Source organism: Saimiri boliviensis, chromosome 8 (assembly GCF_048565385.1).
Source record: "Saimiri boliviensis isolate mSaiBol1 chromosome 8, mSaiBol1.pri, whole genome shotgun sequence".
In the NCBI taxonomy this organism is placed as follows: domain Eukaryota; kingdom Metazoa; phylum Chordata; class Mammalia; order Primates; family Cebidae; genus Saimiri; species Saimiri boliviensis.
The window spans coordinates 22,588,306-22,610,429 of record NC_133456.1 but is presented as its reverse complement, the minus strand read 5'-3'; the positions used below and the strand labels follow the sequence as shown (position 1 = coordinate 22,610,429).

The 22,124-nt window shown below is 50.3% G+C and overlaps 1 protein-coding gene across 1 annotated transcript in view; it reads left to right on the top strand.

The window, feature by feature from the left end:
- The window catches only part of LOC141585488 (intraflagellar transport protein 122 homolog), a 31,942-nt gene extending 18,811 nt beyond the window's left edge, over positions 1-13,131 (top strand). Inside the window, exons 4-10 of the mRNA XM_074405310.1 lie at positions 1,322-1,375; positions 4,924-5,085; positions 8,676-8,842; positions 9,614-9,785; positions 11,216-11,462; positions 12,081-12,178; positions 12,937-13,131. Of these exons, the coding sequence (XP_074261411.1) occupies positions 1,322-1,375; positions 4,924-5,085; positions 8,676-8,842; positions 9,614-9,785; positions 11,216-11,462; positions 12,081-12,178; positions 12,937-13,131 (1,095 nt within the window). The remainder of the gene's footprint in view (positions 1-1,321; positions 1,376-4,923; positions 5,086-8,675; positions 8,843-9,613; positions 9,786-11,215; positions 11,463-12,080; positions 12,179-12,936) is intronic.
- The last annotated feature ends 8,993 nt before the right edge of the window (positions 13,132-22,124 follow it).

Below are 22,124 nucleotides of genomic sequence, written 5' to 3'. Positions count from 1 at the left end.
TTGGCCCATGTGATGCCAACATTGCCCTTTTCTATGGATTCCTCTTCACAAACACTTGTTAGCCAGGTTCCGACTCTGACGCCTCACTTGACGCTGCCTCCCGCCCCTGCCCCTGCTCAGATGGTTCATCCGTGTTCTCCAGGCATCTGCTTCATCCTCAGAGAGCTCTTAGCTGGAGGAGGTGTCATGATCTGTGGAATTGGCCAGCCTCCCCTGTTAGAATGTGGGCCTTTGAATTGTGGAGGGCGGCAGGGGCCAAGACATGTTTCTCCCTGGTCCTTAGCCTCCGTCAGGAAGCCGGGCCTGCAGGATGAAAAGATGAAGTCGCATTCCGGCGACCCACGAGATAGCCAGAGGCTGAGGCCTCGCTCATCTCCCGAGGTCTTTTCAGGAGGGAGGATGCCGTGCAGCTGAGGGCTGCTCTGCACATTTGACTCAAAGGGCTCCGGAGCCACTGCCTCCTCCAGGCACAGGTCAGCCCGTTTTGAATGGGGCAGTGCAAAGAAGCACAGCTGGGAGAAATGGTGACAGCAAAGCCACCTGAAAACGGCCTGACCTGGTGGCTCGTGCTCCTCCAAACCCTGGGCAGAATCTGAAAGCCGCAAAACTAGCTTAGCTAACAGCAGTCTGCCTGTTCCTCAGAAACTTCTAGAAGTCCATGAGTTAAAGTCTCTGGCTTTACTGTGAGTTCAAGGCAAGGGCTGCAATTAGAGGATTTTGCCTTTACGTAGGGTTTGCCTTCCATGGACTTGTTGGGATTCATTCCCTTCCCCTCCACCTTCTTCCGGAATCTGCCTTTATGTCCTGTGAGCTTTCCCCTCCTCTGCTCCCTCTGCAGTACCAGGGGCTCTGGGTCTCCTGTGTCTGTGGCACCACTGGGTAGGCATAGCTGTCCCCTGCATTCTACCCATGTCGCCAAGATGTGCAGGCAGTCTCATCAGTCTGTGCATCTCACCCGCTCCTGCTCTGATGCTGCCTGCACCCCAAACCCAGAGAGTCAGACCAGCTTGTTCTTCTTTGGGTCAAGAGTCTCCCGAAGAGGCACCGCCCCAGACTGTGGCATCACGGTTTTGTTTTACCTGATCCCAAAATGACGGATGCAACTGGGTTGTCTTTGCTGTTCTTTGCATGGTCCCGTCCCAGGGATAAAGCTGCGCCTCACTGGGTGGTATAACCCCTGCCATGATGCTTAATCCTTGCTTGCTGTCTCCTCTCCTTACTGGCTCACTAACTAGATAGCGCTGACTTCCCAGGCCCAGCCAGTCACCCAGTTTTGAAGCCAAGAAGGCAGCTGATTTGATTCTTTATTGCTTCTCCACAGGCCTTCATCAGAGTACAACACCTCCGATACTTAGAACTCATCAGCAGCATTGAGGTAAAAGATGAATCATTCTTCTTTCCAAAGAAGGCATACTCGGGGTTCATGTTTTAGGGGGAGCTCTTCTAGCAGGCAAGAGCCCTGAGAAGATGGAGCAGATCTCACTGGCATCCGGGCCATAGCCTTGCTGCGGGGACAGAGTGGCCACACAGGGGAGACAGCAGTGGGCGGTGTGAGCTGTCGCGTGGCAGCTGGGTGAGGCACACGAGTTCCGGATCTCTTGAGGCTTGGGTTTCTTGTCTGTGAAAAGGGACGGGATGGGACCTACCTCGCAGGCTGCCATGAGGATTCAGTAGGTTCTCCGGAACTGGTTTGCATCCTCATGGTGGCAGATAGCTAGTGACATCCTCCCAGACTCCAGTAATCTGCTAGTGTTGCAGGAGTTTCCCAAATGCACATGAGGTGAGCTCCACCCCCAGAAATGGACCTGGAGAGTGAGGCCCATGGTCTGAACTGAGTGCCCGAGAGCTCTGGAACAACCTCCAGCCTTGCTGTTCCTGGCTGAGAATACTGGCCTTGTCATCCCAACCCAATAGGCCTGCAGTGGGTAAGGAAGCTGGTTGTAGGTTCACCATTTGCTGGGTGGTGGGAGACACTATGCTTTTTAAAAATTTTTTGACACAGGGTCTCACTCTGTTCCCCAGGCTGGAGTACAGCAGCACGATCATGGCTTACTGCAGCCTAGACCTCCCAGACTCAAATGATCCTCCCACCTCAGCCTCCCAAGTAGCTGGGATCACATGCACGTGCCATCCGCCTTATTAATTGTTTGTACTTTTTGCACAGTCAGGGTCTTGCCATGTTGCCCAGGCAGGTTTCAAATTCCTCAGCTCAAGCCATTAGCCCACCTTAGCCTCCCAGAGTGTTAGCATTACAGACTTGAGCTACCACGCCCGGCCTTGGACACTGTAATTTCTGTGTATCTTAATGCTGTCTGGCTGTGTGTAAAAAGGTGCACACATTTTTTTCTCCTGAACAGATTTATTGGAGGGTACGGGAATGTGAGATACATTTGAATTCCTGGTTGGAAACAGTGAGGAAATCAGCAAATGTCTTGTCCCTCTCACTCAGTTGTGCATAATAAACACCTGTCATGGGCCAACCCTTGCGCCGAGCTCAGTGGGCACAGAGCTGAGGGGAGAGACGCCTGCAGGAGCTCACAGCCTGCTGAGCCTCATAAGGTGCCCTGTGTTGAGTCTGCTGTGTGCCCCACGCGTGACCCATGCGGATGCTGTTGTAGATCCTCAGGTTAACCGGATGAGGCAGGTCCTGCTGCTCTCCCTGTTCCATGCAGGAGGAAGCTAAGGCTCAGCAACACTATGCCACGTTCCCACAGGTCTGCAGGCAAAAGCTCGGTGGAATTCAAGCCCACGCTGTTTTCTTTTTTCTTTTTCTTTCTTTTTTTTTTTTTTTGAGACGGGGTTTCGCTCTTGTTACCCAGGCTGGAGTGCATTGGCGCGATCTCGGCTTACCACAACCTCTGCCTCTTGGGTTCAGGCAATTCTCCTGCCTCAGCCTCCTGAGTAGCTGGGATTACAGGCACGCGCCACCATGCCCAGCTGATTTTTTGCATTTTTAGTAGAGACGGGGTTTCACCATGTTGACCAGGATGGTCTTGATCTCTTGACCTCGTGATCCACCCGCCTCAGCCTCCCAAAGTGCTGGGAATACAGACGTGAGCCACTGCGCCCAGCCACCCACGCTGTTTTCTAAGCTCATGTTCTGTCAGCCACGTACCCTCCCCACCTGTGAGTCAAGAGGGGTGTCTGTATGTTTTGGGGTTTACCTACCTGCGTGGTAATGGGCTTGTTCGGAGCCATTGCCCGAAATGCCCAGTGCTGCTGACTCTCACTTGTAAATCAACTGGCCGGGATCCAGGGGTCTTCACCTGAAACCAAGGAGGATAATTTTTCTCTCTACAAAAGCAACTGGTTGCTGTGGGGTCTAACTATTACTAGTCACCAAGGTCAAAATGTCTGCCGCTCCTAATGTACGATAAGCTGGGAAGTAGGTTAAACTCCTAAGATTGTCTCTCAAAAAAAAAAAAGTGAAGTGCCTTCAAGTGAGCTCCATGTTGACTACCTGCGGCCTTAGTTGCGCACATCTGGGTGCTCAGCATAATTGCAGAGAACTGTGGATCCTCAGGAGGTGCCTTTTGGATAGGGAGATGTCCCTGTCCTGCTGACAGAGGGCAGGGAGGCAGGAGAAACTGCCCATGGTGACATGCACCTGCTGAGTGCCATAGATTGTTTCTATTCATCATGGTGACATCCTGGACTCATTTTCATGCCTGGTAAAAACTTTTTTTTTTTTTTTTTTTTTTTCCAGAGATAGAGTCTTGCTATACTGACCATGCTGGTTTTGAACTCCTGGGCTCAGGCGATCCTCTTGCCACAGCCTCCCAAAGTGTAGGGATCACAGGCATCAGTCATCACATCCCTCCAAAATATTTTATCTCACTGCAAGATTTTAATTCATTTCCAACTACTAGGAGCTAGTCTGTCTGATGAGCCTGAGCTGTGTGCAGGTTTTTAGAAAGATGATTTCTGTCAGTGTGGAAGCATGTTGCCTCCAGCTGTTAAAACTTTCACCCGCTTGTCTAAGAGCTTGATTCAACGTCTCATCGTCCTCCAATATGCTACTCTTGCTAGAAAACAAGCAAAAAGAAACTGGTGGGGCTCAGGCCTTGGGTGCTAATGCCTGTTTCCAAATACTCGAGCTGTATGTTCCCTGACACAGAAGGAAGAAGTGTGCAGGATACTCCTCTTTTATCCTCAGCTCTGCTAAGGGGTGTGTGTATGTGTGTGTGTGTGTGTGTGTGGTTGGGGACATCACTTGCTTCAGAAGACAGTATTGTGTGATACAAGGAATATCTGGAGTCAGACAGAACTGCGTCCTAATGCCGGCTCTGTCTGACCCCGACCTTTTCTTCCTCTTGAGTCTCAGCGTTCTAAGTCTAATACTTGGGTAGTGAGACCTATCCTGAGGGTCACTGAGAGGAAGAAAGGGGCCATGTGTGTATAAGGTATATACCCAGAACCTAGTGGATGTCAGCATGTGGGATTTCTTACCTTCTCTTTAGAAGTAGGGACACAGTAAGACTTGTCATCCTAGTTTATTGGCCTCCCTCTTGGGCGAAACCCTAAACATTGTCCTGCTCTGTCATCCTCATGAGCCACAACTCAGCCACACCAGGCCTGTGGATTTGGGAGATCCTCAGGGGTCTCGGAAGAGTCAGCAGCACACACTATCCAGACTATTCTGTCGTAGCCTTGGAATACACAGGAAAGCAACCCTGAGGAATTTCCATTAAACAAACAAAGGTTTGCATCTTTTTCTGATCTTTGCTTGTCTGGTAAAAACCTGCTTTTGTTGTCAGGCATTCCCAGCGGAAACCTAGGGAGAGACGCAACAGCCAGGAGCAAGCCCAGGTTCCAGTAGGAAGGCCCAGGGGGCTCACTGGAAATAGCCACATCTAACCTTTGTAAAGGCTGCTTCCTGCCCACGGCTGCAGAGGCCATTTCCTGTGCTTCTCATTTTTCCAGGAGAGGAAGAAGCGGGGAGAGACCAACAATGACCTGTTTCTGGCAGATGTGTTTTCCTACCAGGGGAAGTTCCATGAGGCCGCCAAACTGTACAAGAGGAGTGGGCACGAGAGCCTCGCGCTTGAAATGTACACCGACCTCCGCATGTTTGAGTATGCCAAGGTAACCCGCCCCATCCCGGGCCCGAGCTCTGGCTTGGGGCCCACTGGTGTTCCCACCTGCAGTGTCCGAGTTGCTTCCCCCAAGAGTAGTGCAGAAGAAAACTCGCAATGGCCTCAGAAAGGATGTCGGGAAACGGGTAAACAAAGGACCCCTCTACAGCCACTGGTTGAAACTCACCTAAAACTGACCTTTAAGGCTGACACCGAAGGGGCAGAGTATTGCAGTTCAGACCTTGGTCAGCAACAGAGATGGATGGCTGCGGGTCTGCACCAGCACGATCCCTTCATTGAGTCGAGGGCTCGGGGCTTCAGGGCAGTCTCCCACAAATCCTCTCAGTCCTTGTCAGGAGCCACTAAGAATCGGTGTCTTCAGGTGGGAGCCGGTCCTGCCAATCATACGGGACGATGTGGTGCACGCCAGCCAGTGTTCCCTAAGTGCCTGCTAATTGTCCAGGGCTTCGCAGTGGGCTTCTGGAAAGTCAGGCAGATCCTCCGCCCTCCCGTGTTAGCCCTGCATGCCTCACACCTGGCAGCTGCAGAGTGGCTACCACGTGGTTGCAGTGGGTGATGGCAGAGATTCCCTTCTGCATTGGGATAGTCCCCATGAATCCTAGTCCCCAGCAGAGCTGGGCCTTTGAAGGCAGGTGTGGGAGAGGAACATCCCAGACCAGGCTCCTGATGGCTTCCGTGGGAACGAGTTGCACTAAGGAGCCCAGACCAGTCAAGACATTTGCAGTTCAGTCTAAGCAAGGTTCAAAGAGGCTTGGGTGCATTGAGCAATGATTTTCTTCCTTCCACAGAGGGGCTTTGTTAACCTGCCTTTTCTGGGAGTGTCAGAAGTGGCTCTCAGTATGTGATGAAGTCACTCATCAGCCACAACCCATTATTAGTAATTACCATTACTAATGGTAGTTCTCCACCTCACAAGTTCAGGATGGAAAGTCTTCCTCACTTTTGTCTGCTTTTCTATTCCTGAAGACAGCTGTGCTCTTCCACTATCTGTTTGATCCTGGTGCTGAAGGTGATGTTGCCCGGGACTTATTGCTCATCAGCAGCTGGACGAGCTCCTGGACACCAGCCTGTCTTTTTCACCTTGGTGATTTCTTCACTCCGTACCTGAGACCCAGGGAGTTCAGGCACCCTCTGCTATTTCTCTGTCACCTTCTCTGCACTCTCCCAGACCCCACCACAGACACCTAGAAAATTTCATAATACATTCATGCTGAGATCACCTGAGGCAGTGAATCTCTGCTTCTGGGGATAACAAAACTTTAACTCAGGATGAACCCTTAAGTGATCAAAACCCTGGGGGTAGAATTTAGGCTTAGGGACCCCTAAAGCCTCCTCACAGAGGCAGCTGTGGTGCAGTCTGAGTTTGAGGAATGTGTACATACACATTATGTGGAGGGTGGGGAAGATCCAGTGCTGATTAACATGGCATGTTTTTGTTTACTTGAAAATTGCTTCCCAAGATTCAATCTGGTTTTCAGAGAATTTTTAAATTATAGTCCCACGTACAAATAAATTATATGCTTTCCGGATAAGTGACATGTTTATATGGTGATAAAGGGAATTATAATGCTCTTAACTCTTATGTAGTATGCTCTTATCAAAATCACCAAGCATGAGAATACTGTTTAGTCTCATTCATCACTCAGCACAGCCTCTTTCTGTCCACTTCAGGGCCAAGTCTTTGCCATTGCCCCAGATAACGTTTACGTTAGATTCCGGGATCAAAAAGTCTTTGAAAACCCACTTTGCTGAGCCTTCAAGGAAGCTTTTAAACGCAGCTTCAATGAAGTCTCCGCTCCTTGAGCATCCTGCTTAACTGGAGGAGGCTTCCCCAGCCTGTGAGCTCTGTGCCTGGATGGTCCCCTTGGGGTGACAACACAAGCTCATGGCTCCCTCTCAGCCTCTAACCCTTCTTAACACAGTCACCCCTAGTCCCCTCAGCACTCGCTTAAGTCCCTTTGGAGGACATCTCTTGTCTCCTAGGATACTTGTTTCCCCCAACTGCCACCCTGATTTCACCAGCCAGGTAGGCAGGGTTTCCAGCTTCGTGTTGGCATAGAGAATCTGTGTCGTAGCAGCTGCCAAGAGGAGAGGTGTGTCTGTAAAGGCCCAAACTAGGCGTGGTCAGTGGCTGCTTTCCAAGCTCATTCTCTTTGTCAGCTCCAGGAGAACCAAAGGCCAGCCAGGGGGCCTGTCTTCTGTTGGGTCCCCAGCATCAGGGTATACAATGCCCTTTCCTCCCCTTCTTAAAACATCATATATTAGGCTGACCTAATAACATGATCTCAGGAGCTACACAATTACCCTGAAAGCAAATGAGGGAAAAAAGCAAGCTAATTGTTCAGGTGGGTTTTTAGTCACATAAGTTGACTGTACTTTCCTGACATGTGAGCATTAATCATGGGGAAAGGAGTGCTTTTTTGAATTCTAGGTAAGGCTGACACAAAGCACTCTGCAGGGTACATTATTCCTGAGACAAAGCCCTTCTTACCAGTAATGTAGGCCTTGGCTGTAAGTGCTCCCAGTTTTTCTTTTTGAAAAGCTCCACCTGCAAAGCTGCCTCAACTCTGGCAAACTCCCATGTGTGCATTTTGGGTAACTACCCTGAAGAGAGGTGATGATCTGAGGTGGTTTCTTACACTTTCTAGGACCAGCCCAGAGAAGCTGGGCATACCGCGTCAGAGGGCCCCTGCTGTGGCCGAAGGAGTACAGGCTCTGGGCCTGACCCCTGAGCCTCCAGGACCCCAGCCCTCTCTTCCTTCTCAGGTCCTCTCCTGAGCCTCTTCCCCGCCTCAATCCCCCCATGGCCTCCTGCCCTCCCTGATTATCAGATCAGGCCCTCACCCCTGCAGACCTGACCTCAGGACAGGATCCCTTACCATTCAGGTGAGAAGCAATTACCCAGAGAGAGGTTTGCTTGTTATCTGTTTCAGGCAAGTATCTAGGGCAAAGACAGTGTGATGATTCCCTAGTTCAGGGCACAGAATGTTTCAGGAAACAGCTGTGAATGGCATTCCTAGTGTGCTGGTGATTCAGGGAGGGCACGGAGGGCCTGCAAAGTCTGTATGTCATTTTATTTATGTACGTTTAGGGGAACCCATGCTCAGCCCCACTCTGAAGCCTGTGGTGTCACCCATATGATCTGAATACAGATGATAGGTCTCGATATTTGGAGTTGTGCACCAGGTTTTCTCGTTGCTGTTTAGGAATAGTCATGTATCTGCCAGACTCTATGTGAGAGAGAGAGAGACTGACCGTGAACCCCTCACCGTGAAGACTTCATGTGCAGTGCCCCAAACAGTCCAGAAAGTATTGTTTAGCTGCAGAACAAATGAAGCACTGGGGGCCAGGGTTCTTGACGCTGTCCCAGGATCCCCCAGAATACCTGCAGGGCAGCCCAAGATGGCTCTTCCCGAGACCTGGGACACCCCCTACTCAGCCTCTCAGGGACGGCCCCACCTGCCTCCTGGTTGCCTGCTTCAGCCACATGGAGCCCGCCCTTGCTGCTAGAAGAGCCTGATGTAATGCTGGCACGGGAAGTCCTGATCCAGAGCGATTTTGTTTGTTGTGCTTCCTCAGGATTTCCTTGGATCTGGAGACCCCAAAGAAACAAAGATGCTAATCACCAAACAGGCTGACTGGGCCAGGAATATCAAGGAGCCCAAAGCCGCCGTGGAGATGTACATCTCAGCTGGAGAGCACGTCAAGGCCATCGAGATCTGTGGCGACCATGGATGGGTTGACACGTAGGTTTTGGTCCCTGCCCCAAGAAGCATTTGGCAAAATGTCATCACATGTCACCTCTTGTCTTTGACTGACAATGGAACAAATCGTGCTTCTCTAAATATTTAACGCACATGTGAGAGCGACTGGGTTCTTTGGGAGACACAGAGATTGCCTGTATTTAGAGTTCAAAGCAGACCCCACACATCCCTCTTCCTTTAGAGGGCACTCATTAAGGAATTCTCACGCCTTGGCTTCCACTTTGCTGTAAGAATTCCTGTACCAGTGGTAGAAAGAGCACTGGGCCACTTCCTGGCTGCTTAGTCATGGGCTGGGTGCTTCACTTCCCCCCCAGACTTTAGTCTTCTCATCTGTAAGATGGAAAGAAATGGAAGTAATCATGCCTACTTCTTAGGGTGGTGAAGATTCTGATTTCACACCTGGGAAAGCTCATGGCACCATCTTGGGTACTTGGTTAGGGATTAGGAGATATTTGTTTCTACGTCCGGCTAAATAGCTCAGTGACTTCCGAGAAAGACACATGAGGTAGCTGACAGTATCCTGTAGAGGCCACTCCTCCTGGTTGCTGGTGATGTTTTTGGAGTGTGTATTCACTCCCTTAATAACTACCCACTGAGCAGCTCCCAGGGGCCATGGCACGGTCTCAACCCTGGGGACTGCAGAATGAATGGAGATACGGCCTGCCCTTGACAAGACCCAGAGCCCCCCAGCCACTTCCTTCCGTCCGGCTTATTCACAGGGGTCCCTCTCCTTCCTGCCCCTTCCCTCTCCAGGTTGATGGACATCGCCCGCAAGCTGGACAAGGCTGAGCGCGAGCCCCTGCTGCTGTGCGCCACCTACCTCAAGAAGCTGGACAGCCCCGGCTATGCTGCCGAGACCTACCTGAAGATGGGTGACCTCAAGTCCCTGGTGCAGCTGCACGTGGAGACCCAGCGCTGGGATGAGGTGAGAGGAAAGCAGGCCTCATGGGCTGGGGCCCCACCTGAGCCCTGGGACACGCGGGTGGGTACAGGGACCCTTTGGTGTTTACGTGGAGAGAGGCTGCCCCCATGATGGAAGGAACACTGGGCTGGCAGTCAGGCAACTTAACCTCGAATTCCCTGAGCCAGAGAATCATCGAGGGCCTTTCCACGTGTTCCTTCCTTCAGTCATTGAGAAAATTGTTATTGATCACCAGCTTTGTGCCAGCGAGGTGACAGGCACCGGGGATGAGTGTGAACGTGACAGCTTCAGTGCCTGCCATTGGGCTGAGCTGCCTCTGACCAGCGCCACAGGCTCAGACACATGGCTGATGTGGAGACGCACCTGTGTGACATTTCAAACCTGCTGAGTGGTATTTTGGCAGAAAGCACCATCTGTGCTTTCCAGATCCAGACTGCAAGAGCCATTTCAGGGCCGGGTTTTTTTACCTCCCTTCTCTGCCTCTACCTCCCACAACCCACTACTTCTCTCTCTGGTGTTGGCGGGTGTGAAGAATTAGCCAGGCCAGTGAGAAAGGTGGCCAGCCTGAGGCTGGCAGAAGCAGCTGATGCTGCCCCTTCTGTGGCTCGACTCCTCCTCTCCAGCTCAGTAGCTCCCTGTTCCCTGCAGAGAAATCCATCCCCGAGAGGATTACGAGCTGTGCCAGGATCCTCCCCTGACTCACTCATCTACCCATCATGGTCCATTTTAGAGTGAAAGCAAGGCCTTCATTGGGAGGAGCGGTCTGACTCTTGTCTGCCCTCTGAATGGCTCCATTTGGTGAGGTGATGAGGTTACTGATGAGAAAAGGTGGAGCCAGGGACAGAGGCAATGGTGGGCAATTTCTCAAGAGAAATTTATTAGGAGACTTCTCAAGCAGCATAGATTAGAGCATCTTAGAACGACTCAGACCTGGCTGTGCATCAGGCAGACTTTCTGCCCATGGCTCACGTCCGGTTCTCCTGGCCTGATAGGTGGTTCTGGGGCTTAGGTGAGAAGCAGTCAGTGGGTCCATACAGAACGAAGCCCACAGTCATCTTTGACAACTGATAAGAAGTGGTGATAGGCCAGGTGTGGTGGCTCACGCCTGTAATCCCAGCACTTTGGGAGGCTGAGGCAGGTGGATCACGAGGTTAAGAGATTGAGCCCATCCTGACCAACATGGTGAAACCCAGTCTCTACTAAGAAATACAAAAATTAGTTGGGCATGGTGGGGTGTGCCTATAATCCCAGCTACTCAGGAGGCTGAGGCAGGAGAATTGCTTGAACCTGGGAGGCAGAGGTTGCAGTGAGCAGAGATGGTGCCACTGCACTCCAGCCTGGCGCCTGGTGACAGAGCGAAACTCTGTCTCAAAAAAAAAAAAAAAAAAAAAAAAGAAGTAGTGATGATGACAATGTCAATTCTGTTTCCTTAGGTGTCGCCTGCAATTAAAAGAAACCTGTTTGCAGCACTACAGGAGCCCATGCAAACCCTCAAAATAAAATGTTTCAGATTCTGTGCCTCTTCTGTGGTCCCGAAACAGACTGTGTTGTTACTGAATCCAGTCTCTTGCGTATTGCTCTTAATTGCCTTTTGTTTTCAAAGCACTGAATTGCTTTTAAACTGCTGGAGGTTTAAGCTGAGCAGGGGCATGAAGGGCCTGAGCTACCAGGAAATGGCTGGTAGCTACTCGGGAGGTGAAGATCACAGTGAGCTGAGGTTGTGCCACTGCACCCCAGCTTGGGTGACAGAGCGAGACTCTGTCTCAAAAAAAAAAAAAAAAAAAAGATTCATGAGAGACATAATTGTCCTTATTCTTTTTTTTTTCTTTGAGATGGAGTCTCGCTCTGTCACTTCCTGGATTCAAGCAATTCTTCTGCCTTAGCCTCCAAGCAGCTGGGACTACAGGTGCACACCACCACACCAAGCTAATTTTTGTATTTTTAGTAGAGACAGGGCTTCACCTTGTTGGCCAGGCTGGTCGTGAACTCATGCCCTCTTAATCTACCTGCCTCAACCTCCCAAAGTGCTGGGATTTCAGGCGTGAGCTACCACATCCAGCTGTCCCTGTTATTTTCTAAACCTCACTGTACTCAGCTCCTTCCCAGCCCCGGCACCGCCTGCCCACTGTAAGGAAAACCCACTCCACTGGAGAAGGCCCAGCGTTGCTTGTTGTAAGAATTGGCTTCTCTGGGGGATTCCAGGTCCATCGTTTACATTTCAGGGGAAACACCCCCAAATCACGGGGTGCCTTCCTGGAGTAACACCCCTGCTGCAGGTGTCTCCGTCTTGCCCCATAGGAGCAGTCAGCACAAAGGCTCGTCAGCTGAGGAGCTTCAAGGCTGCAGCTCAGAAACCGCCCACAAGGCCTTCAGAGGAAGGACGGGCTGGCAGAAGGGTGCACCCAGGGACCTCAGTAGAGCAGAGGGTGGCTCCTCAGGGAGTCTGGGCCCAGGCCATAATGGGAATGCGGGGGTCGAACTTGGCTCGTTATGCCCTTCTCCCTGTGGAATTCAGGCACAGCTGACGAGCATTAGCATTACAAGACATTTCAAGATTGACTAAACAGACTTTATAGCCAGAAGACACCGAATTCCGACCTGACTCTCGTGTAGCATTACAGGACAGACAGCAGGCCCTGAAACAGAAGTACTTCACCCAAAAATACATTCCTTGACATTTTCACATAGCCCTGTAAAGCTGTCTCTTGTGGGGTCAATCCACATTCTGCAGTGAATCCCCCTCCCTTTCCAGGTCTTTTCCCTGATCCAGGAGAGACTCCACTGAGAGTATGGCACCTTTTCAGGTCTGATAAGAAACAGCTACAATCTGGTCTCTTTGAAGCCTGCTATACCTGGAGGCTTCATCGGCGTAAATAAGAACCTTGCTCTCCACAACCCCTTATCTGAAGCCAGGCATTCCTTTCTGTTGATCCCAGGTCTCTAGACAAACTTAACCGATTGTCAAATCTACCTATGGCCTGGACCAGGCCCCTGACACACACACCTCCCTAAAATGTACAAAACCAGGCTGCACGCCAACCACCTTGGGGCACACGTTCTCGGGACCTCCTGAGGGCTGCGTCACCATAGTCACCCATATTGGACTCGAAATAAATCTCTCCAAATACTTTACACAGTATGACTCTGTCAACAGATGCAAATTCCAACCACTGCCCCGGCTGCCTGCTTCACCGTGTTCCTGTACCGGCGCCAGCCAGCCGACAGTACCCACAGATGCTGTTGTGCCCGCGTGAGTTCAGGAATGCACCACACTCAGATTGAGTTAGGAGTCCTTTATTATGCCAGCGACCGAGAGGTGGCTAATGCCCAAAATTCTCTCAGCCCCTAAGAAAAATTAGGTGGTCTTTTGTACCTTAGTTTTAAAGGGGAGGGGGACCCTAGCTGAAGTAAATTTTTCACAGAAGCAGAGTAAGGAAAAAGTTAAAAGATAAACTAGTACGTGAGAAATAAAACAGTGCCAGGTGTGAGGGGTAAAGCTGTCATGAAAGACGTACAACTTACAGATAATGGGGGCTCTGGGGCTCCACAGCACCTGCATTCCCAGGCTCTGCTGGTACCACTTAACTCAGCCTCTTATTAACAGATGCATTCCTGGAGGTGCCCGGTGTCAGCCTGTCCCAGCTATGTACTACAGTTACATACTTAATGGTGGAAAAATAACTAAAATGAAGAAGCTAAGATGGAGTCTGTCCGTCTTAAGAAGCTAACATAAAGCCTGGACGGCTCTCAACCTGAGAAGGAGTTAGTTTTAGCTAGCAAAAAGCAGGTTATCACATTCCCCACTTGTGTTTTTGGGGATTTAAATTATTGATTTCTTAGTTACAGCGAGGGGATTATATTGGGTTTCAAGATACATAAGTTTGACAGAAGCTGTGTGCCATTTTACAAAATTAACAAACCAATTTAATAGACAGGGCCCAAAAGTTAACCCCAACAGGAGGGGAAAAAGAGGTCCTGCTAATCCAGTTATTAAAGTGTTAGCCAAGCGTTCCAGTTAAACAGGCTTTGGTACCACGGGGTGTTATTTTTCGTTCCCGTTGGCATTTATTTAAATTTTCTTGAACATTTTGAAGAGTATTCTTTATGACTTCAGACTGGTTAGCACAAAAACAACAGCTTTCCCCTAAAGCTGCATATAAACCCCGTTGGGAGAGAAACACTAGGTCCAGGCCACGGCGGTTTCGAAGAACAACTTCAGCTAAGGAGTCTACCTGGGCATGCCGTGTATTTATGGCTGATGGGAGAGCTCTGAAATCTGCATCTACTTGCTGGGTTAGGGACCCTAGTCCAGCTTCTCCTCAGAGCAACGCTGCTGTGCCGATTGCTGCTGACTTAGCCACACTGAGGCCAGCCAAAAGGGGCACTAGGAGTGGGGCACCCTGGCAGACCCTGGGGCACAAATTTAGGAGGGGCAATGAGAAGCTGTCGCTCTGATCCTGTACACATAAACCCGGGGCAGCACGTGAACTAGCGCACACAGGAGAGGTTCGGGTTTAGTCCCGTCAATGCGGGTGAGGCCTGGGGTGCAAGCTAGCCGAGTGTCATTTGGTGCCTGGTAGGAGACTGAAGTAGTTAGGGAAGTAAGCAGAGACCGATTACAGGTGGCCTGAAAAGGGGAAACGGATAGGTTCTATCCCTCACTGACTAGGCAGGAGGCGGTTCCTGAAACATTCCCTAATGTAAGGAAGCAAGGATGAGCATGACACGGAAGAGGGCCAGTATTTAACTTGACCTTAACTCCCAGTCCAACATAATACGGAGTTTTGGCCTTCAGGCATAACCAACAGTCTTGGGCCAATTTAGGCTGAGTAAATTAAGGAGGTGATGCACTCCCCCTAAGATGGACATTAAGCTGGGCTGGAGGTGTTGGGGTGGCAGCCGGAGTCGGGGAGTCTGGACTGGCCATAGGACAGTTGGGCCAATGGGGCTGACCTTATCTGGGTGTGGGCGGAACATAGGGTTTTCTAAATTAGTTAAGGGACCAGTGGGTTTGGGGGTGGGCTCCGGGGGATTAGGATCCTCTTTTGAATGGTAAACAGAGTTTTAAGATTAAACCCTTTGATAGAGAGTTGCAGTCCCCATGTTATACAGTAGTACCGTTGAACTGAGTTAGGGTTACGGACAGCTACAGTAATGGGATTACAGGCTCCCACGGTACATGGTCTAGAATGAGAGGTCTGGGCTATGGAAAGGGTTGGGGACCGAGTTGCCCCCCCCACCACCGACCTCCGGGTAAGTAGCCAAGGTTACACATGACCAAAAAGGGCAGGAAAACTTGTAACTATCCCGGCAGGCAGCATCAGGGTGGTCTTCAGGACAGAGGTGAAATTTACTCACTGGAGACCCTTTTCTGCACCCCTTGAGCTGCCGCATCCACTTTCACTTCCAGTGTGCCCGAACCCTGCAGCAAGGTTAACGAGTCCCGCTCCTGCCCACGGGGGCAAACTTCGCTGGTCCTAGAGGGAACAGCTGGGCTTTGGGAACACAACACATAAACTGATTGAAAAAGAAACTTTATTGGAGGTACTTTCTTTCCAGGTGATGTTGGCAAACACTTTGCCTGTTGCAAAAGAAGTAAGGAGAAAGGAGTAGGAGGGGGCAGAGGGCTGAACGACCGGGAACAGGCAAGAAAAGTAGACAAAAAGAACCAGTCTGATGGCTGCACCTGAGTTAGGCGCAGTCTTAAGGGGCCTGACCAGGGCTTGGGGACCCATGTTTCTTGCTGTGTCCTGTTGGCCTTTTTGATGTGCGAGTGATGAATCCAAGCAGGAATACCGTCCACCTTCAGGGCTGTGGGTGCAGTAAGGATGACAGTATGAGGTCCTTTTCAAGCAGGAATGAGACCTTCCTCTGGAACTTTTTGACATATACCAGGTTACCTGGATGGAACGGGTGGCAGGATTCTGCCAGATTAAGAGCTGGATTAGGGTGTGCTTCCCGGACAAGCGGCTGGGTAATATCTTGAACCTGTTGGAGCGACTGCAAGTACTGTAACAAGTTGGCTTGGGATATTTTTGCTAATTGGGTATCCCTTAATTAAGGCAAAGCAGGTGGGGCCCTCCCATACGTGATTTTAAAAGGAGAGAATTCCGCCTTGCAAGGAGTGCACCTGACCCTAAGAAGGGCTAAAGGAAGGAGCCTTGTCCAGTTTTCACCAGCCTCCAGGATTAATTTGGTAAGAGTATTTTTTAAGGTACAATTTATGCGTTTTACCTGTGCAGAGATCTGGGGTTGGTAGGCACAATGGAGTTTTCACTGAAAATTTAATGCCTTGCTGACTGACTGAGCTATGGACGAGGTGAAGGCCGGCCCATTATCAGACCCTGTAGCAACAGGCAACCCATAAAGAGGGATACTTTTGTTGAGTAAGAACTTTACTACTGTAGTGGCAGTGTCGTGCTTAGTGGCAAAAGCCTCCGTCTATCGGAAAAGGTGTTTGCCAACACCAGGAGGTACTTATCCCCTCCCCGGGGTGCCTTCACTTTGGTAAACTCAGCTTCCCACCTCTTTCCTGGGCTCTTTCCTCGGAGAAGATGGCCCAACCCAGGCTTCAGGCCTTGTCTGGCTTTCACCTGCGCACAAGCCGTGCGTCGGGAGGCCACTTGGCTAGGTAAGTCCTGGAGGGGTGGGATTTTAAAACGGCCTCTTAAAAGTTGGGCCGACTTTGTTTCTACCAAGTGGGTGGAAGAGGGGAGGTGGCTGATGAAGGCCTCTCTGAGGGCCCCGGGCAGGGAGACTCTGGTGTTGGGAAGGATTCACCATGCATCCCGATTTGTACTGGCTTGCAGATTCGATGCCTGCTTTTCTTCTTTAGAAGAGTACGCTGGGTGGTCGGGTAGATCAGGCTGTGGAAAAGAGATGGCTGGAAGCAGAGTTAGTGGAGTGTAACGCGGAGAACCGCAGCCTCACGGGGGCACAGTCTGCCTTTTGGCAGCGGCAGGATTTCCTTCGGGGGTCCTATGCAATGAGTCACAGCCACCTGTAGGGGGCGCCAGGCAGCCTTGAGCAGCGCTCAAACCTCTTCCTCCTTGTTTTTAAGTTTTTCCCGCTGAGGTGAGTAGCCCCTGCTCTTCATAGATGGCCCCGTGAACATGTACAGTAGCAAAAGCATATCTGCTATCAGTGTAGATGTTGACACGTTTGTCCTTACCCCACTGGAGGCTTGAGTAAGGGCAATTAACTCAGCCTTCTGCGCAGAGGTACCAGCTGGCAGTGCCTGGGCCCATAGCACGTTGGTCTCTGTGGTGATGGCCGCACCAGCTTTCCGTGCCCACCCCCCGCTTAAGGTAACTGCTACTGTCTGTAAACACAGTGGCATCTGCCTTTTCCAGAGCGTTCTGGAGATTAGGTTTACCTGTCTCTGTAGTTTCTAGTAATTCCTGGCAGTTTTGGATAGGGGTGGTGAAGTCTGGATCGGGGAGCAGAGTAGCTGGATTGAAACACCTTGTCAGGGAGAAAGTTAAGCGAGGCTGATCTAACAGCAAACAGATACTGCAGGATGCGGGCATTACACATCCACCTGCCTGGAGCGCCTCGTAGCAGAGTCTCTGCAGCACGTGATGCGGTAACGTTAACTTCTGGCCCAGAGTGAGCTTCTCAGCCTCATGAACTAGGCTTGCCGCTGCCGCAACTGCTCGCAGACAACCTGGCCACCCAGAGGCCACAGGGTCCAGCCTTTTAGACAAATATGCCACTGGGCGTCGCCGTGGCCCCCAGGTTTGAGTGAGCACCCCTTTAGCCACTTCCTGATTGTCATGGACAAACAAGTGAAATGGTTTTGAGATGCTTGGAAAGGCTAAAGCAGGGGCCTCAGTTAGTGCCTTAAGTTTTGGAAGGCCTGCTCTTCCGTGTTAGTCCAAACTAAAGGGCCATTTTCTCCTGTAGAGGTGTACAGAGGCTTGGCAATTCCTGCGAACCCAGGTATTCACAGCCCCCAAGAATGTATGTACCTGTGTTTTGGTAGCGGGGGTGGGGATTTGTAAGATGGCCTCCTTTTGAGCACTGGTGAGTGCTTTTTTCCCTTGGTTTAGTTTATATCCCAAGCCGTAGGCCCTGGAAAGAAAGCGGGCCTTTTTGGCTGAGACCTGATACCAAGCTTTCTGGCTTTTCTGGCAGGGGTCCGGGTCCTCCGGCTGGTGCTCTGTGATGGAGGCTTTTCCCTTCTGGTTCTCTGGAGGGCAGCCTCTATAATTTTTGCCTGTCTTCCCCCGCCCCATCGGCTGCCCTGTCAGCGGCTTGAGCTGCCTGCTTTTGTTTTTTAGCTTCTCGATTATCAAAAATCTTCTGGGGTGCTTTTAAAAGCGGAGTAATGTTTATTCCAGCAAAACCCTCCAATTTTTGTGACTTTCTCCAAATGTCAGGAGCTGCCTGGGCCACAAATGCCAAATTTATAGCATGGCTATTTTCAGGAGCCGCCGGATTAAACGGGGTGTAAATTTGATAGGCCTCCTGGAGGCATTTTAAGAACGGTCCCAGTGACTCATTGGCCCTCTGAAGAACTTCAGTGGTCTTAGACAAGTTCATAGGTTTCCTGGAGGCTCCTTTAATGCCCACAAGGAGATACTGGTGGAAATCTTCCAAAGCCCTCCTTCCCCGTGAGGTGTTGGGGTCCCACTCAGGTCAGGTAGAATGAAAAGCCGCCTTAAGGAGGTCTTGGGCTTCCTCCTTAGGCTTTCCTTCTGAGCTAAGGAAATGGTTTTTGGCTTTCCTTCTAATTCAGTCCCTCTCTTTAGAGGTGAAAAGGGTAAGAAGGAGTTGCTGGCAATTATCTAGGTGGGCCTATGATGTAGGGCCAATGACCCACAGGGTCGTGGGATGTGCCTTATGCTGTGCTGAGGCGCAGGATCCGAGAAATAGAGAGACAGGACACAGAAGTACAAGGAAAACGCTGCTGGACTGCAGGGGCCACGCCACCTATGAGCGGAGTCAGGTGAGGCCCTGAATGTCCAGAAGTGTGAGTATTTATTGTGTATAGGTAAGGGGGCAGGGCAGTGAGTGAAGTCATCTTTAAGGATAGTGATGATAGGGTTGTGAGCAATAAAACAAGGGGTCCACCCCTATTAGGTCACCTAGGCTGAGAGGCGGGTTGTGTGCAGTGAAGAGGGTGCAGTGTGCAATACCTCTATCTATGGACAAGCTAAGAAGATTTATAGGAGGATGCTTTAAGTCACATAGCAGTGACAGAGCTGTCAGGGTCTACGCCACCTGCCTGCAGTTTCCAATGAGTTCTATAGGGGAATGCTTTTCCAGCAGCACAGTAACAAGAGCTGATAAAGTTCACAGTCACCAAGGGGCGATTGCCGCTCCGAGGGCAGCCTTCCACAAGAAATGGAGCAAGGTCCTACAACTCCTTTATCAGGAGAGTGGCTCTTGCCCCAAACCTGCCATACAACAGGTATCTTTACGATACTGAACGCTGCCGCCTGGGCCCTGGATTCTTCTGTTGTAACTGTTTTTCCCTTAAATCGTGCTCTGTACTGTGTCTGCTCTAGGCATTCCTCCAATTATAAGCTGCTTATTCTTTAATTCACGCTCTATACTGTATCTACTCTAGATATTCCTCCAATTATAAACTAAGATGTAGTCATATATACATATATATACGGAAATAACTGAGTAGTAACACTGAAAACTGAGATATTCTCCAAGCCCTAATTCTATAAACTAATATATGATTATATAAAGGATTATATAAAAGGAAGTAACTGAGTAGTGACACTGTAAACTGAGATATTCTTCAGGCCTTAATTGTGCCAGGATTCTGCTTAGTTCTCCTTCCTCGCTACCTATATGGGGGGTTACCCACTCTATGAGTCTGGAGCACAGACTCCTTTAGTGTAGTTAGGACCTGGGGCTTCTCAGAAAACAGAGGATTTTGAGCCCTCCAATTGTACAGGTTAGAGGTGGAAAATGGAATATAGACTAAAAATGGAGCAGCAGAACGCTCACTGCCTGATGGGGATGGTGCCTCCCTTAAGGGGAGGAGTCGGGTAGCTTTCTCTGACCGGCCATAGCTGTAAGGCAATGGGTGGAGAAACTGCCAGAGACAAGGGCTTAGGGGGTAGAGGTGGCGAGGGTCTGCAGGAGGTGGTGTTGAAGAAATTGTGGGGGATCCTTGGGGAACGGGGGGTTATAAGGTGGGGGTAATGGGTGCAGATAGCTTTCCTCTTCCTCAGAGGAAGGCAACATGGGGAGCAGAAGGGGCCGATCCAGCAATAGGTTGGGGCCAGGAGGTGATTTTATTTAGAAGAACCTTAGAGGTGGGGTTATGAACAGTGCAAGATTGGAGCCACAAGGGAGGGTTCTGAACCAAACTAAACCACTGATTAATATAAGGGAACTGATTAGGATGTCCAGGCTTTCTGGTAACGACCTGCCATACAGCTTGAACTGTTGTGAGGTTTAATGACCCTTCTGAGGGCCACCGGTTTTAAATTTTGGCCGTTCCACTTTACAGAGAGTCTGAAGTTTGCCTTTTTAAAGGTGGACTCTGTAGTCCTCTGAGAAGCCTAAAGAGAATTTTTTTTTTTTTTTAACATACTGTTGGGGGCTCAGCGACTGGGGCTGAGAGGAAGAGTTTCCCATCTTTGAAAGCAATAGTTAACAGGATTTTTAAGCAGAGATGTCAGACCCAGCATGGACAAAAGTATTTACAGCCTGCGGGCATGGAGAATTGGAAAAACAGGAAGATTATAACCAGAAGAAGTAGGAATAATGTTATAGCCACTGCTTTTTGCCACATAGGGTTTTCTTAAGCTTTGAGTTATGGGGAGAAGCCTAATGACCCAGGGAGGCTTCTTATGCTGCTGCCTGGGACTGGGGAACGCTGGAGAGGTTTGCCAGAAACAAGCACCAGGCCACTGTGCTCCCTGGTTCCCTGCAGGCTCAGCTGTACCTTGCCCCTCCCCGCTGTTTTTTCTGGCTTGCCTGGGGCTGGGAAGTTCCCAGCCTGCAAGGAGTGAAAGGTCCTGGGGGCAGTGCTTGCTCGCTTTGCCGCCCGGGCTCCCGCAGGAAAAAACTGCACTTTTAAATTCGGCTGGTGTGCCACTGTGGCTGGGCACTGCTGCTTCGGTGTTTTTTTTGTTTGTTTGTTTTGTTTTAATTTTATTTATTTATTTTTTTATAAGATGGGGTTTCACCATGATGGCCAGGCTGGTCTTGAACTCCTGACCTCAGGTGATCCACCCACCTCAGCCTCCCAAAGTGCTAGGATTACAGGCATGAGCCCTGCTTCGGTGTTCTTAAAGAGACTGGACAGAATGACACATTTGGGGTGAAGGATGGGGGTGAGGAGGAAAAGGGCCATGTGAATTTTTTAAAAGATGAGAGAGCACCCACGTGGGAAGGTAGTAGGTGTTTAGGAAAAGTAGAGCATTATGGGTATAGGTTTTTTATACAGTGCCCTGTTTAAGGGCATTGGGAAAGTTGTGGGGTGACAGAAAAGGTGGGCAAGGAGGTTTGCAGGATGGCTATTTTGAATCCACCAGTGTTTTGAGAAAAAAGATGTACCCAGTCGTTGGGGTGTGGGGTGTGACAATTCAGATGCCAACAATCTTTGTCGTGCCACAATTTACAGACTAGCGAATGTTTTTACAACTTTCCCCGTAACAACACCTGATCTGTGTTTGACAGAAAAGGCAGGACTGGGATGGCCAGCCCAACCAGCAAATGAGGCATTTTACCTCCTTAGATAGGAATCTGTACTAAGCACCTTAAAGAAGTTTTCCCCTAGCCACCTTGGCCAATAGCTGCGGCAAGGCACACAGACTTCAGCAGACTACAAACAGAACAACAGCCACTGGGACACACAAACAGAGAGTCCGGTGTTGGGATTAGTCACATGCCCCCCTGGCCGCTCCCCTGACGGAGATGTTGGGCTCCTCTTAGCATCAGCAGATTGTTATAAATCCCTGATTAGGACCGAGCTGAGCTCACTGCCATTAGCCTTATGAGATAGCCACGGAAACGCAGGTAACAGCCCTCTCGAGCTCTGAGCTCTGCAGCTTTTGCTGTGGAGCTACAAACTGGAATTTCAAGGGCACGCCCTTGAACTCCCCATTCACTCACACATGCACTCACCACTTACACAGAGTTTACTGCACTTTTTATACTCGTTTTAAGATAGAGCCCACTCTAAATTGAACAAGAAAGAGAGAGAGAAACCAGAGACACTAAGAGACACCGAGACTTTGCCTTCCAGCACACTGGAGTGCTGGCAGAGCTAACAGAAACCAGGACTCTGTCCTCCAGCATTCTGGAGTGCTGACAAAGTTATGAGGGAAGGCACTCGTCAGGGCCGATTCCCTCCCAGAGACAGAGTCA